This window comes from Dermacentor andersoni, chromosome 4 (assembly GCF_023375885.2).
Source record: "Dermacentor andersoni chromosome 4, qqDerAnde1_hic_scaffold, whole genome shotgun sequence".
Classification (NCBI taxonomy): Eukaryota; Metazoa; Arthropoda; class Arachnida; order Ixodida; family Ixodidae; genus Dermacentor; species Dermacentor andersoni.
The window spans coordinates 218017848-218031177 of record NC_092817.1 but is presented as its reverse complement, the minus strand read 5'-3'; the positions used below and the strand labels follow the sequence as shown (position 1 = coordinate 218031177).

At 50.6% G+C, this 13330-nt stretch overlaps 1 protein-coding gene across 1 annotated transcript in view; it reads left to right on the top strand.

The window, feature by feature from the left end:
- Positions 1–9868, top strand: part of LOC126538447 (uncharacterized) — a 432420-nt gene extending 422552 nt beyond the window's left edge. The window contains exon 8 of the mRNA XM_050185288.3: positions 8254–9868. Coding sequence (XP_050041245.2) covers positions 8254–9006 — 753 coding nt within the window. The 3' untranslated portion in view covers positions 9007–9868. The remainder of the gene's footprint in view (positions 1–8253) is intronic.
- Positions 9869–13330: the final 3462 nt, after the last annotated feature.

Here is a 13330-nt window from a genome sequence, read left to right as displayed (position 1 = left end):
TGACGGGCTGCGCGCACCAAACGTTGCACGAGGCTCCGTCTCGAAGCTCTTCCCTGTCACAGAGCACAGCGCCGCCCTTCAACCGAAGGAGCGTCTCAAGAAGCGTCGTTGAGTGTAAATGAAGCGCAGTCGAGCTGTAGCGCCGCAGTTAACTTGCTTGGGTCGAGGTGAAATTTTCAGTGAATCGACAACACAGAAGACCGGAGCGTATCGATACGCCAGATAAACATTGGCTGGGGCGCATAACATTATCGTATTTAAGAAAGTTGCAAACAGCGCAAGAAGACGCAGAAAACGGGCCGAGAGAACAGACCGACCGAGGCATTCGTCTGCGGGGCTTTGTTGCGCTGCTTACAACTTTCTTAGATATGGATGCATACCAACTCGCCCAACTTTCGGTATTTCCTGAACCTCTCGCGCCATTAAGGACACGCTATATTTTAAATATGTAAAACCTAAGTGTGTTATGCCAGCACTAACCCATAAAGCTGATACTTGGATTAAAACGAATCTTGAGAAAAAACAAACAATCGCGCAGTAAGACAGCTGATCTGGATCAGAAGGCGAACGGGGATAGTTGATGTTCTGGTTGACAGGTAGAAACGAAGTTGCGCTGGCTATGTAGGGCGGGTCTCGCAGAGCATGGGGTTCAGTGATAAGATTAGAAAATCTGCAGGCTGGACATCTTTATAGGATAGTTCCTTCTGAAATAGAGATTATGAAATAGAGTTTACCTGACTAAGACACTAAGTAAATATCAAGGTATGTGCGTAAATAACCAAGTTAATCTCGTAGCGTTTAATTAGGTCCTGAACGCATAATCTTATATCGCAAGCTCCGTAAACTGCGCACTCTCTCTACTGCGCGAGGGGACTGTTGTTGGGAACTTGGTTGCATTTCGAGGGCTCGGGCAGTGGCAGCTTTTGAACAAGCGTTCCTGTTCTAGGTGGCAAACTCTGCCTCATTCTCGCACTTGAGCTTTTGCGGCATCGATTACAGACACAGAGGAGGTGAAACGAAGCAAGGTGAAAGTTACCACTAATGATGTGGTGCTGTAATGTATTTAGACGTGGGTTAGATTAAACGTAACGTCCATAATTAATTACTAATTGTGTCGTTAGCAGCCTTGTATAGCAGGCAAGTGTAATACAGTTGGCACCTACAGACACAGGCAGTGAGATAGTAAGATTCGAGCAGCGTGGACTGCGGACAGACATCGTAACACGCGCTTATAACGGCGCTGCGACGGCCATAACGCGCCCAAATATTTACCAAAGTTCATACAGCCTGGGGAGCGACCCCGTACAGCGTACAATTGTTAAACGAGTCTGCAGACCGAGGCATAAGCGCATGGACCCAAAGGGATACTTGAACGCCTGGCGCCTCCTGAAAAGTGTTTCGTGCAAAAGAGAGTAAATAATTGTTGCGTAACCTAGAACGTCTTAGTTGCTTGCGGGCGTAGTAGAATAAAAAGTGGCGCATGGGAAAAGTTTTTTTTTATTATTATTATGGGGTTTTACGTACCAAAACCACTTTCTGATTATGAGGCACGCCGTAGTGGAGGACTCCGGAACTTTCGGCCACCTGCGGTTCTTTAACGCGCACCTAAATCTAAGTACACGGGTGTTCTCGCATTTCGCTTCCCTTCGAAATGCGGCCGCCGTGGCCGGGATTCGATCCCGCGGCCTATGGGAAACGGTGGCCGTGCCCTTCGTGAAGGGGCGGCTCTCCCCTACGCGCAAGGAATCGGTGAAGCACTGGCAGGAGTTTCCGACACATACGGCGTAAAAATCGCACACGGGCCAACAAACAAAGACAGAAGCTCGTACGCGTGAAATACCCTTTGGAAAAGGCTTCCCGGGGTAATCACAAGATCGCACAAGATTCCGTGCTAGAGCTGCGACGCATCCTACTCAGGTGAAACTGTGCCTTTTAGAAGAAGGATTCAGCAGCACCTGCACGATGTCAGGAAGGGCAAGGCAAGTTTTAACGCCTTGGCGGATCGTCACCTGAATACTTACCGCATCATCGATTGGGATGCTACGAGCATAATCGCGCCATAGAAGCGCCTAGACTACTCTTAGAATTTTGACGTATTCGAACGACTAGAAACGTGATTAATCGGACACGGGGTGATCTCGTCGAGATATGCATGCGCATTGTATGCCACCTAGCGCAGAAATAATCGCCCCTGTTGCACTCATATTCATTGTGAGCAAGCGACCCGTAGCGGTCTCGAAGCGTCACTTAATGGTTTATTTCCTTTTAAACCTTGGCGAGTGCCAGTTCTTTTGTCACCCACGCCTGACGAGTTTTCCTCGAACTGTGGACTATGTGAAGGAATGGACTGCAACGGCAGCAGATGAAGAAGTCAGTTGTGCTTTTTTAATTGCTCACAGTCAACGAGTCAAGCAACTGCGTGCATCGCTAGGCCTACAGCTTGTAACGGATGCGTTACGAAAGGGCCACCTAGAACTAGTGCACGTAAGTAGGTGTAAATCGTTATGAATACATCGCGTTCCGTATCCTGAATAAAAGCGATTGGATAACACTGCTGCGGTTTGTATGCAACCGATAATAAAAGTATAACATAGAAAATTTCAAGCGTACAAATATACAATTTCATCATGGTTCATCTAAGAATTGCAGTTTCAGTGCCGGCCGAAACTTTATCCGACGTTTTACAGTAAAAGGTACTTTAGTGCAAATGTCCGCTGGCAACGAACACGATTGTACGGCGCTTATTATACATTTCGCGGTTTTAATATTATAACCTAATTAGAGTGCCGCTGTTGACTGTCACGTCTAGGCAGTATTAGCAATTGTGACTAGCAGAGGAAGAGATGAAAGAAGCGAGAAAGGTGGGTAGGTCAACTAGAAGAAATCCGTGAAAGGAAAAACTGACATCCACCCCTGTGCGGAACAAATCTACAAAGGAAGCCCGCCCGGGTTTCGAAGAAACAAAGCTTCGTAAATGAAGAAAACTTGATCCTGGCCCGCTATTCGAACCCGGGACCAACGCCTTTCCGGGTGGTCTCTGCGCCATCTGAGCTAACCGGGAGGCTAGCACATTGCAGTGCGAAGGCGAATTAATCGACGACTCGAAGGACCAGGACACTGGATATGGCAAATCAGTTCTACGGAATTCCGCTAAGTGGAGAAAGGTCCGTCAGTTTGCTTGTGCTTCAAGTAGTCGATTAATTCGCACTCGCGTTGCAACTGCCTAGCATCCTGGTTAGCTAAGGTGGCAGAGGGACCACCCCGGAAAAGCCTTGGTCACGTGCTCGACTCCCCGCCCAGGACGAAGTTTTATTCATCTACGAAGCTTTGTTTTCGAGAAGCCCGAGCTGGCTTCCTTCGTAACTTCGGGCTACATACGCGTGGGTGTTGATTTTTCCTCTCGTGAACCTCCCTCCACCTTGCTGAATTCCTCAAAACTTATCTGCAGCAACAAATCACTTTGCTACCGCACACGGGGGGGGGAGGGGGGGGGGGAGGCTACGTTGGTGGAAGTTTTGGTAACAGCTTCAGGACGCAAGAAAAAACACAGAGAAGCCCGCACACAATCACCTAAAGAAGGAACCCCCTCTTGGACACAAGCTCTCATTGTGAACTGTTTATGAGCCATATTGGTTTGTGTGAGTGAGTGCGTGCGGGTATGTGAGTGTATATTCTTGCCCTCTAAGCGCTTATTATGAGGAACTGCCAATTAGTCCGGTTACAAGTTCTTCTAGGCGTGGGGTGTAGAAAGAGAAGAAGGAAATAAAGAGAGATAGAGATAGAAACAGAACACAAGCACGCAATCACTGCCGTTCGTAGCGCAGGATAACAGCTTGCAAGTTAGCAGGTTTGTTGCTCGTAATAACTAGAGCAATGCATTCGGAGCCCTCTGCTACAACGGCTTGTGAGGTTGTTATTCCAAAATGTTTTGTTTTGGCAATGCTCTTTCATCAATGCGATCCAGTGCTGTCGCGAACGACTGTCTATCTGCGCTACAGAGGGAACCGTTCTACTATCACAATCAGCCATTCTTATAGAGAAGTCAGACGAGGTAAACTGTCGAGACTTTCACTGTGCTCTACACGTCACAAATGTTACATAATCTCGCGCCTCAGTACAGTTCATAGAAATTGAGTTAATAGATTTTAGACAAGGAGTAGTGTCCCGGTGACATAATTATCCCGTCTTGCGAAAGCGTCCTACTGGAGTACTATACAAAGCATAATGATAGCCACGAGATTGTGTATACTATGTGGGAGTGAAAAACACTGAACAATAATAGGCATGCTTAAAGCGCAAGCCTTAACGGGGACGAAGAAAAAGACTAGGGGACAGACAGCGCTGTAAGCATAGTTAAGCATGACCCACTAGCTACCCCAAATTTTTGCACCACTAAGTTATATTAGGAGCACAATTTGCTTATTTAAGCGTGTCGGAACTCTAATGATGTGAATTGCACGGATTGTAAGTTTCCGCAAACATTCTGAATACAAGAGGTCTTGCGAAAATATTAGTATGTATTTCAACTTGATCAGAGGTGGCACCACCTATGCGACATAGTCAGTAAAGCTTTTATCATTGAATGATGAATGCGAGCAGAATAACCTCAGCTTTAATTATATTTTGTAATAAATACCCAGTTGCTGTTGGGCCATCTTATCGTACATATTTACAAATTCGTCATTCGTGTGTACTCTGTTCTCTCGAGTGATTTGTGTGTGATCATAATCGCTTTGTCATCCGCATAGAGTTACCGGTGTCGCTTGACTCAGTACAATCATTGGTAAATAAAGGAACAAGAATAAGACAAAGCAGAGCCCTGTAAACGATATTATTTACTTCAGATTTTTATCTGATATGTGCGCATATTTATCGGGTCATTCAAGTAGCTCAGAATAAGATCGAGTCTTGGCACAGGATGGTGGTAGAGCGCATGTCGTCGTCGGAAAACGTGACGCTGTCGGCCCCGCTACAAAGGCAGAAGCCTAGGGCCAAACCAAAACGAGAACTGTGAGGGAAGAGTCATCACCCATGAAAGGCGCGGAATATGACCATCATTTGCATGTCAAGAATAAAGCGGGCGGTTTGCGAAAGGAACTGGTCACGTAGTATTTATTATGTTTCCTAGTTTTCCGCCAACATTGTTGAGAATTTCTTTGTATTTACGTATTTGTTTTCTTTATTATTTTTCTCGGGAACTTGTTTTAATGATTAAGAAGGAAAAGGTAGCGGTAATAAATAACATCAGCAAATGACGGATGCCCTCATTAAGCAAACTATTACGCATAGTGGTTATTAAAAAAAACTCAGGGCCCTTCCACTCTGTGAAGAAGGATGACCAGTGAAGTTGTGTATGTGGTCCGCCTAATGCTGAACTGCACCTCCGCCGCGGGTTGGCCCGGCATTGCACTATCTTAGGGATCGTCCCACGCGTGGGGAGTGCTTCACCTCCGCCTCGGGTCAGCACAGCATGGCACTATCTTCGGCATCAGCCCACGTGTGGGGAATGCTTAAGGCTTGCTTCACCTCCGCGGCGGGTCGGCTCGGGAGGGCACTATCTTCGGGATCGGCGCACGTATGGGGAATGCTTAACGCCTGCTTCACTTCCGCCACGGGTCGGCCCGGCATTGCACTATCTTAGGGTTCGTCCCACGTGTGGGAAGTGCTTAACGCCTGTTTCACCTCCGCCTTGGGTCGGCACAGCATGGCACTATCTTCGGCGTCAGCCCACGTGTGGGGAATGCTTAACGCTTGCTTCACTTCCGCGGCGGGTCGGCTCGGGAGTGCACTATCTTCGGGATCGGCGCACGTGTGGGGAATGCTTAACGCCTGCTTCACTTCCGCCGCGGGTCGGCCCGGCATTGCACTATCTTAGGGTTCGTCCCACGTGTGGGAAGTGCTTAACGCCTGTTTCACCTCCGCCTTGGGTCGGCACAGCATGGCACTATCTTCGGCATCAGCCCACGTGTGGGGAATGCTTAAGGCTTGCTTCACCTCCGCGGCGGGTCGGCTCGGGAGTGCACTATCTTCGGGATCGGCGCACGTATGGGGAATGCTTAACGCCTGCTTTTCCGCCGCGGGTCGGCCCGGCATTGCACTATCTTAGGGTTCGTCCCACGTGTGGGAAATGCTTAACGCCTGTTTCACCTCCGCCTTGGGTCGGCACAGCATGGCACTATCTTCGGCGTCAGCCCACGTGTGGGGAATGCTTAACGCTTGCTTCACTTCCGCGGCGGGTCGGCTCTGCATTGCACTATCTTCGGGATCGGCGCTGGTGTGAGGAATGCTTAACGCCTGCTTCACCTCCGCCGCGGTTTGGCCCGGCATTGCACTATCTTAGGGTTCGTCCCACGTGTGGGAAGTGCTTAACGCCTGTTTCACCTCCGCCTTGGGTCGGCACAGCATGGCACTATCTTCGGCGTCAGCCCACGTATGGGGAATGCTTAACGCCTGCTTCACTTCCGCCGCGGGTCGGCCCGGTATTGCACTATCTTAGGGTTCGTCCCACGTGTGGGAAGTGCTTAACGCCTGTTTCACCTCCGCCTTGGGTCGGCACAGCATGGCACTATCTTCGGCATCAGCCCACGTGTGGGGAATGCTTAAGGCTTGCTTCACCTCCGCGGCGGGTCGGCTCGGGAGTGCACTATGTTCGGGATCGGCGCACGTATGGGGAATGCTTAACGCCTGCTTCACTTCCGCCGCGGGTCGGCCCGGCATTGCACTATCTTAGGGTTCGTCCCACGTGTGGGAAGTGCTTAACGCCTGTTTCACCTCCGCCTTGGGTCGGCACAGCATGGCACTATCTTCGGCATCAGCCCACGTGTGGGGAATGCTTAAGGCTTGCTTCACCTCCGCGGCGGGTCGGCTCGGGAGTGCACTATCTTCGGGATCGGCGCACGTATGGGGAATGCTGAACGCCTGCTTCACTTCCGCCGCGGGTCGGCCCGGCATTGCACTATCTTAGGGTTCGTCCCACGTGTGGGAAGTGCTTAACGCCTGTTTCACCTCCGCCTTGGGTCGGCACAGCATGGCACTATCTTCGGCGTCAGCCCACGTGTGGGGAATGCTTAACGCTTGCTTCACTTCCGCGGCGGGTCGGCTCTGCATTGCACTATCTTCGGGATCGGCGCTGGTGTGAGGAATGCTTAACGCCTGCTTCACCTCCACCGCGGTTTGGCCGGCATTGCACTATCTTAGGGATTGTCCCACGTGTGGGGAGTGCTTAACGCCTGCTTCACCTCCGCCTCGGGTCTGCACAGCATGGCACTATGTTCGGCATCAGCCCACGTGTGGGGAACGCTTAACGCTTGCTTCACCTCCGCGGCGGGTCGGCTCGGCATTGCACTATCTTTAGGATTGTCCCACGTGTGGGAAGAGCTCAACGCCCGTTTCACCTCCGCCTCGGGTCGGCACAGCATGGCACTATCTTCGGCATAAGCCCACGTGTAGGGAATGCTTAACGCTTGCTTCACCTCCGCGGCGGGTCGGCTCGGCATTGCACTATCTTCGGGATCGGCGCATGTGTAGGGAATGCTTCACGGCTGCTTCACCTCCGCCGCGGGTCGGCCCTGCATTGCACTATTTGTGGGATCAGCCCACGTGTGTGGAATGCTTAACACCTGCTTCCCGTCCGCTGCGGGTCGGGCGAGCATGGCACTATCTTCAGTATCGGCCCACGTGTGGGGAATGATTAACGCCTGCTTCACCTACACCGTCGGTCGGCTCGGCATTGCACAATCTTCGGGATCGGCCCACGTGTGGGGAATGCTTAACGCCTGCGTCACCTCCGCCGCGGGTCGGCCCGGCATGGCAGTATATCCGGGATCGCCCCACGTATGGGGAGTTTTTTGCTTACCCTGACACGAAAGTTTCCCTAGACGCTAGAGGTATACAGATTCGCTGTAAAACATTAAAGGCCCTCTACTACTCTAGATTTGTGCATACAACCGCTCTCACATCTCTTGAGAATTCGCGACGAGCAGAAACTTGCGAGCGCCAGGTAGCACGGAGCCTCCCTTGGTTTAACGCGACCACTGGTTCTCTCCTGTGCGCATCGCTCTTGTACAACTCTTGCGCACAAAACCACTTCAGTCCAATCCACGCTTCTAGTGTTTAGGCGCACAGATTGACGCCGCCATGAAGGGAGCTGGAATTCCGGCTGTTGGAAGAGCCCATCCCGCTTTTCTTCATCGTGAGAATAAAATGAGTGCCAGAAAGGTGCTGCTGACGCTGTGTAACACTCGCTTCTTGCAGGGTGCCGGCGCGCCTCCTCCGCCAACGCCGCAGCAGCAGCCGCGGACGGTGTCGCAGGAGGCGTCGTACCTGGCGCTGCCGTCGGACGGCGACCAGCCCGTGCAGTTGGCCAACCCGTTTCTGAACGCGGCGCTGTCGAACAATCCGCTGGCGGCGGTCTACCTGGGTCTGCAGCAGCTCAACCAGCAGCAGGCGACGCTCTACTCGACTGTGACGCAGTCCAGCGTCTACACCACCACGGACACGGTCTTCCACACCAAGCTGGTCAGCTTCTACGACGGCCGGCGGACGCGAACGCGCACACTGTCCGAGTCGCTGTCCACCACGGAGCGCAGGCTGACCAGTTACACGACCAGTGTGGTGCCCTACCTGAACACGCAGGCGCTGCAGCTCCAGCAGTTCCAGCAGCAACAGCTGCAGCAGCTCATCGGTACCCAGCTGGGTGTGGTGCCGACGCAGCCACCGGCGCCACGCTACACCACCGTGACGTCAACGTACACTACCGTGACAACGGCCACGAGCTACAGCTCCAAAATCTACACGCTCATCTACAACGCGTTCAGCACGCGCTACCGGACCGTGACCAGCTCGAGTTCGCACGTGACCACACTGACCGTCACGTCGACGTCGTCTTACCTGGTGCAACCTACGGCTCCTCCAGCAGCGTTCGCGCCGCAGCTGGCGCAAGCGCTGGTGCCGGCAACCACAGTCGCGCCCGCCCTGGTGCCGTCGCAGCCGGTCGCGGCGGCTTAAACCTTGCGAAAGTGCGAACTGTCTGAAATGAACTGTTCCTGAGACGCACGTCGGCAGGTTTGCCCGCAGGCAGCGTTCGCCGATCGGCTGGCCAAAAATTCACGGGGCGCTGCTTTCCTTGCTGACCGTGAGGTCAGCTCCGCGACGGTTGACGAGGACGAGGCGGCTGCGCATGCAGCCTGGCCGTTTGCCGTACCAAGAGAACTGCCTTTCGTGGTTCGAACGGCTTCAGTTCAAAGGTGTCGCACGAAATTACTCGAAAATTCAGGCACATTTCCTGTGAGCAAGAAGAGAGTGTTCCCAAACATATGGAGGGTGAGAAGCTCGATTTCTCCTGCAGGAATGCCCGTAACCGTGTTTTTATTTTCTTCGAAACGAGCTATAAAAGAGTATTCCCCACCATTTGGTACTTGCTGATTTTGACGAAAGCCAGCCTCGTCCAGAGTCTAATGAACTTTGTTGCAGAGAAGAATGGGGCGCTTTGAGTGGAGTAAGTCGGTACGTCGAGAGACCAACCACGGTGCGCTGGCGGATTAACTAGTGAAGGAGGGCCAACCAGACGACTTATACTCGGCAGGGTCAACGACATAAGCATGTCGACCACTCTAGTGCACCTCGTCTTCAAAATTTTCGTAAATTGAGTGACTCTCACCAATGCCTCAACGGGCAGACTTGCGCCGGCTATGTGAGCAAGACAAAAATTATTCGTACGTATTTATTATTCGAGCATGACATTTCTCATGAGAAAGAGAAGCAGAGTACTGTGTCTTTCTTTGTAACGCTTGTCTTTTGTTCATACAAATTTTCACCTTGTTGTTTTGAAGAGTGTTCATGTAAAAATAAAAGTCTACGATGTGTTTTACCAATGCATTTCTTTTTTATTGATATAAACAATATCCTTATCACTTTTGCTAGGCTTCAATTAAGTTAGTACGCAGCTCTTATACCCCTGACACACGGGCACTCTAAAGTCCTTTAGGTAAGGGCACATCTTCCGGAAAGGCGTTCAAGCTCAGTGACACACGACAAAGGAGTGTTTCTCTCCTGCTGAAGTTCCTTTGCGAGAAAGGAGATCGCGCATCTACTTTGGTATTTGTCCAGGCCAACCCATATTTTTTCAACCATGTGTAAAATAAGTGACATAATTCCTTCGTACGTTACTGTTACGTAATGCATTAGTGCAAAACGGTACTGATATTGAGGAAAGGGCAATGAACCAACTTGGTCTGAAGCAGGAAAAACTGACTGAAGATGTTGTCACAGTCTGTAACGTGGTAAGAAGAGGACCCTGATGGTGGCCTTGGGGACAACAAAGAAGAGTTGCATTTTCTTTTGCGGCTCTAGGCTGGTTGACTCCGCAATTAAAAGCTATCAGTGAATATCCTTACGCTTCTTCCTTTCCGTAGCAATAATAATTAAAGCATGACGATATCTCCGCGGGGTAAGTCACAAGGGCATTGTTTACGACTACACTGTAAGATTTGCTATCACTTCCCGATAAGTAGCGCCAAAAACGTTGCCGGGATGATTTCATGAAGTTTGTAGGATTTCTGCGTGATATTTATTTTACAACACCTTGGACAGGCTTGGAGGAACGCCTGTCACCGGCAGAAGATGTCGAGAGCAACTGGGGCTATACTAATCCAGGTACAACCAAATTAGGAAGGCCCACTAAGCTTCAACAAGACACTCCCTCACCAGCACAGGAATTAGCCTCCCTGGTGCAGTTTTCGGTCACCCCCTACCACATGGCTCACTCAATTGCCCAATGGACCTCAGTCCCTAGCAGCTGTGGAGCATCTTACCAAGGCCGCAGTCGGACCTGTAACGCAGCAGAGAGTGATAAGAATCTCTCGTTCGGACAGGCCGCCAATGAAAACGGACCCTTGCAACGTTTAACACCCGAACCCTCTCGAGTGAGGCTAGCTTAACAGGACTCTTTGAGGAATTATCAGACATTGTTTGGGATATCATCGGCCTTAATGAGATTAGAAGAACTGGTTAGGCTTATACATTGCTGAATAACGGACGTCTTCTCTGCTATAGAGGTCTCCGAGATAAGAAGCAATACGGGGTAGGATTCCTAATTCATAGGGACATAGCGGGCAACATTGACGGATTCTACAGGAATATTGAGATGGTAGCTGTAGTCGTAATCAAGCCTAATAAGAGGTATAGATTAAAGGTAGTACAAGCCTACGCTCCAACATCCAGTCACGATGATGAGGAAGTAGATAAGCTTTATAAAGATGCTGAATTGGCGATGAGAACAGGGCAAACTCAATATACCGTAGTAATGGGCGACTTCAGTGCAAAAGTGGGAAAAGGCAGGCTGGTCAACAAACAATTGGCAACTAGGGCGTCGATTCTAAAAACGCTAGAGGAGAGATGCTGGTAGAGTTCCCAAAGGAATAAGCTTCCAATAATGAACACATTTGCGAGAAGTGTAGCAACAAAAAGTGGACCTGGAAAAGCCCTAATGGTGAAACAAGAAGTGAAATCGACTTTATACTTTCTGCTGATACCAGCATAGTGCTGGATGTAGAAGTGATAGGAAGGGTAAAGTGCAGTGATCATAGGTTAGTGAGGGCAAGGATTCACCACAATTTGAAGAGAGAAAGATCAAAATTGGTCAAGAAAGAAACAGGTCAACCTTGAGGCAGTAAGGGCAGTAAGTAAAGTAAAACTGAATAACGAAACAAGCGTTTTATTGAGTGAACTTGTGCCCTCAAAAACAGGCTACACTCAGAGAATAACGGTAGCGGCAAACACGATCGGCGGTTGTCGAAATCTGATGAACGGGTCAAGCGCTTTTATACATTAATCGTCCAATTTTCCAGACTAATCGCTGGGACCCGCGCGCCTTCCACAAAGTTCTACATTATTCGCGTCGCGCACACATGCAATCAGATTGCACAAGGTTCGGTCACAGACAGTGGATGGAACCATCGATAACATTCCAGAAACTTCTAACACATGAAAACGCATCCTGCGCTGTGCGATAAGATTTGTTAGGCGATGAAACGTGTCACCCGATGAAAGCAAGTACACGTGTCAATACACCCCTCTTAAAAAAAAGCATCGACCCAATGCTGCAAACAAACGAAATAAAGAAAAGCACTCGTAGCACTGAAAAAAAGAAAATAAGGAAGTTCGTCAGCGTCCATAATGGGGTTTAAGACGCACCACGTGGACCACTTCAGATCGTGCGCGGCGCCGCTGTGAATGCGAAATGCCGTCTGCCACGACCTCATAGTCAAGTGCGCCAATACGTCGGATGACCTTGTAGGGTCCGAAATAGCGTCGCAGTAGTTTCTCACTTAGTCCTCGTCGGCGTATCGGGGTCGATACCCAAACACGGTCGCCGGGTTGGTACTCGACGAAGAGTCGTCGGAGGTTGTAGTGTCGGCTGTCGGTCCTCTGCTGGTTCTTGATCCGCAGACGAGCGAGCTGTCGGGCTTTTTCGGCGGGCTGCAGATAGGTAGCAACGTCAAGATTCTCCTCGTCAGTGACGTGTGGCAGCATGCCGTCGAGCCTCATCGTCAGGTTCCTGCCGTAAACCAGCTTGAACAGTGTGATCTGTGTTGTTTCTTGCAACACCGTGTTGTAAGCGAATGTTACGTACGGCAGCACGGCATCCCAGGTCTTGTGTTCGACGTCGACATACATTGCTAGCATGTCGGCGAGGGTCTGATTCCGGCGCTCCGTGCGACCATTCGTCTGTGGGTGGTAGGCCGTTACCCGCCGTGGTTACTCAGTGGCTATGGTGTTGGGCTGTTGAGCACGAGGTCGCGGGATCGAATCCCGGCCACGGCGGCCGCATTTCGATGGGGGCGAAAAGCGAAAACACCCGTGTACTTAGATTTAGGTGCACGTTAAAGAATCCCAGGTGGTCGATATTTCTAAAGTCATCCACTGCGGCGTGCCTCATAATCAGAAAGTGGTTTTGGCACGTAAAACACCACAATTTAATTTTAATTTCTAGGCCGTTGTACTCCTGTGCCTTGTCTGACTGTATTCCACAATGGCTAGGATGAGCTCCGATGTAAAGGCCGTTCCTCTGTCGGTGATGAGGACTTCTGAGGCGCCATGTCACAGCAAGAAGTTTTCGACAAAGAATTTCGACACTTCGGCTGCGCTACCTTTCGGCACTGCTTTAGTTTCAGCGAAGCGGGTGAGGTAGTCCATCGCCACGACGATCCACATATTTCCGGTAGTTGACGTCGGAAAGAGTCCCAACAACTCCATCCCGATCTGCTGGAATGGTCGGCAACGAGGATCGATTGGCTGTAGTAATCCGGCTGGTTTTGTCGGTGGTGTCTTG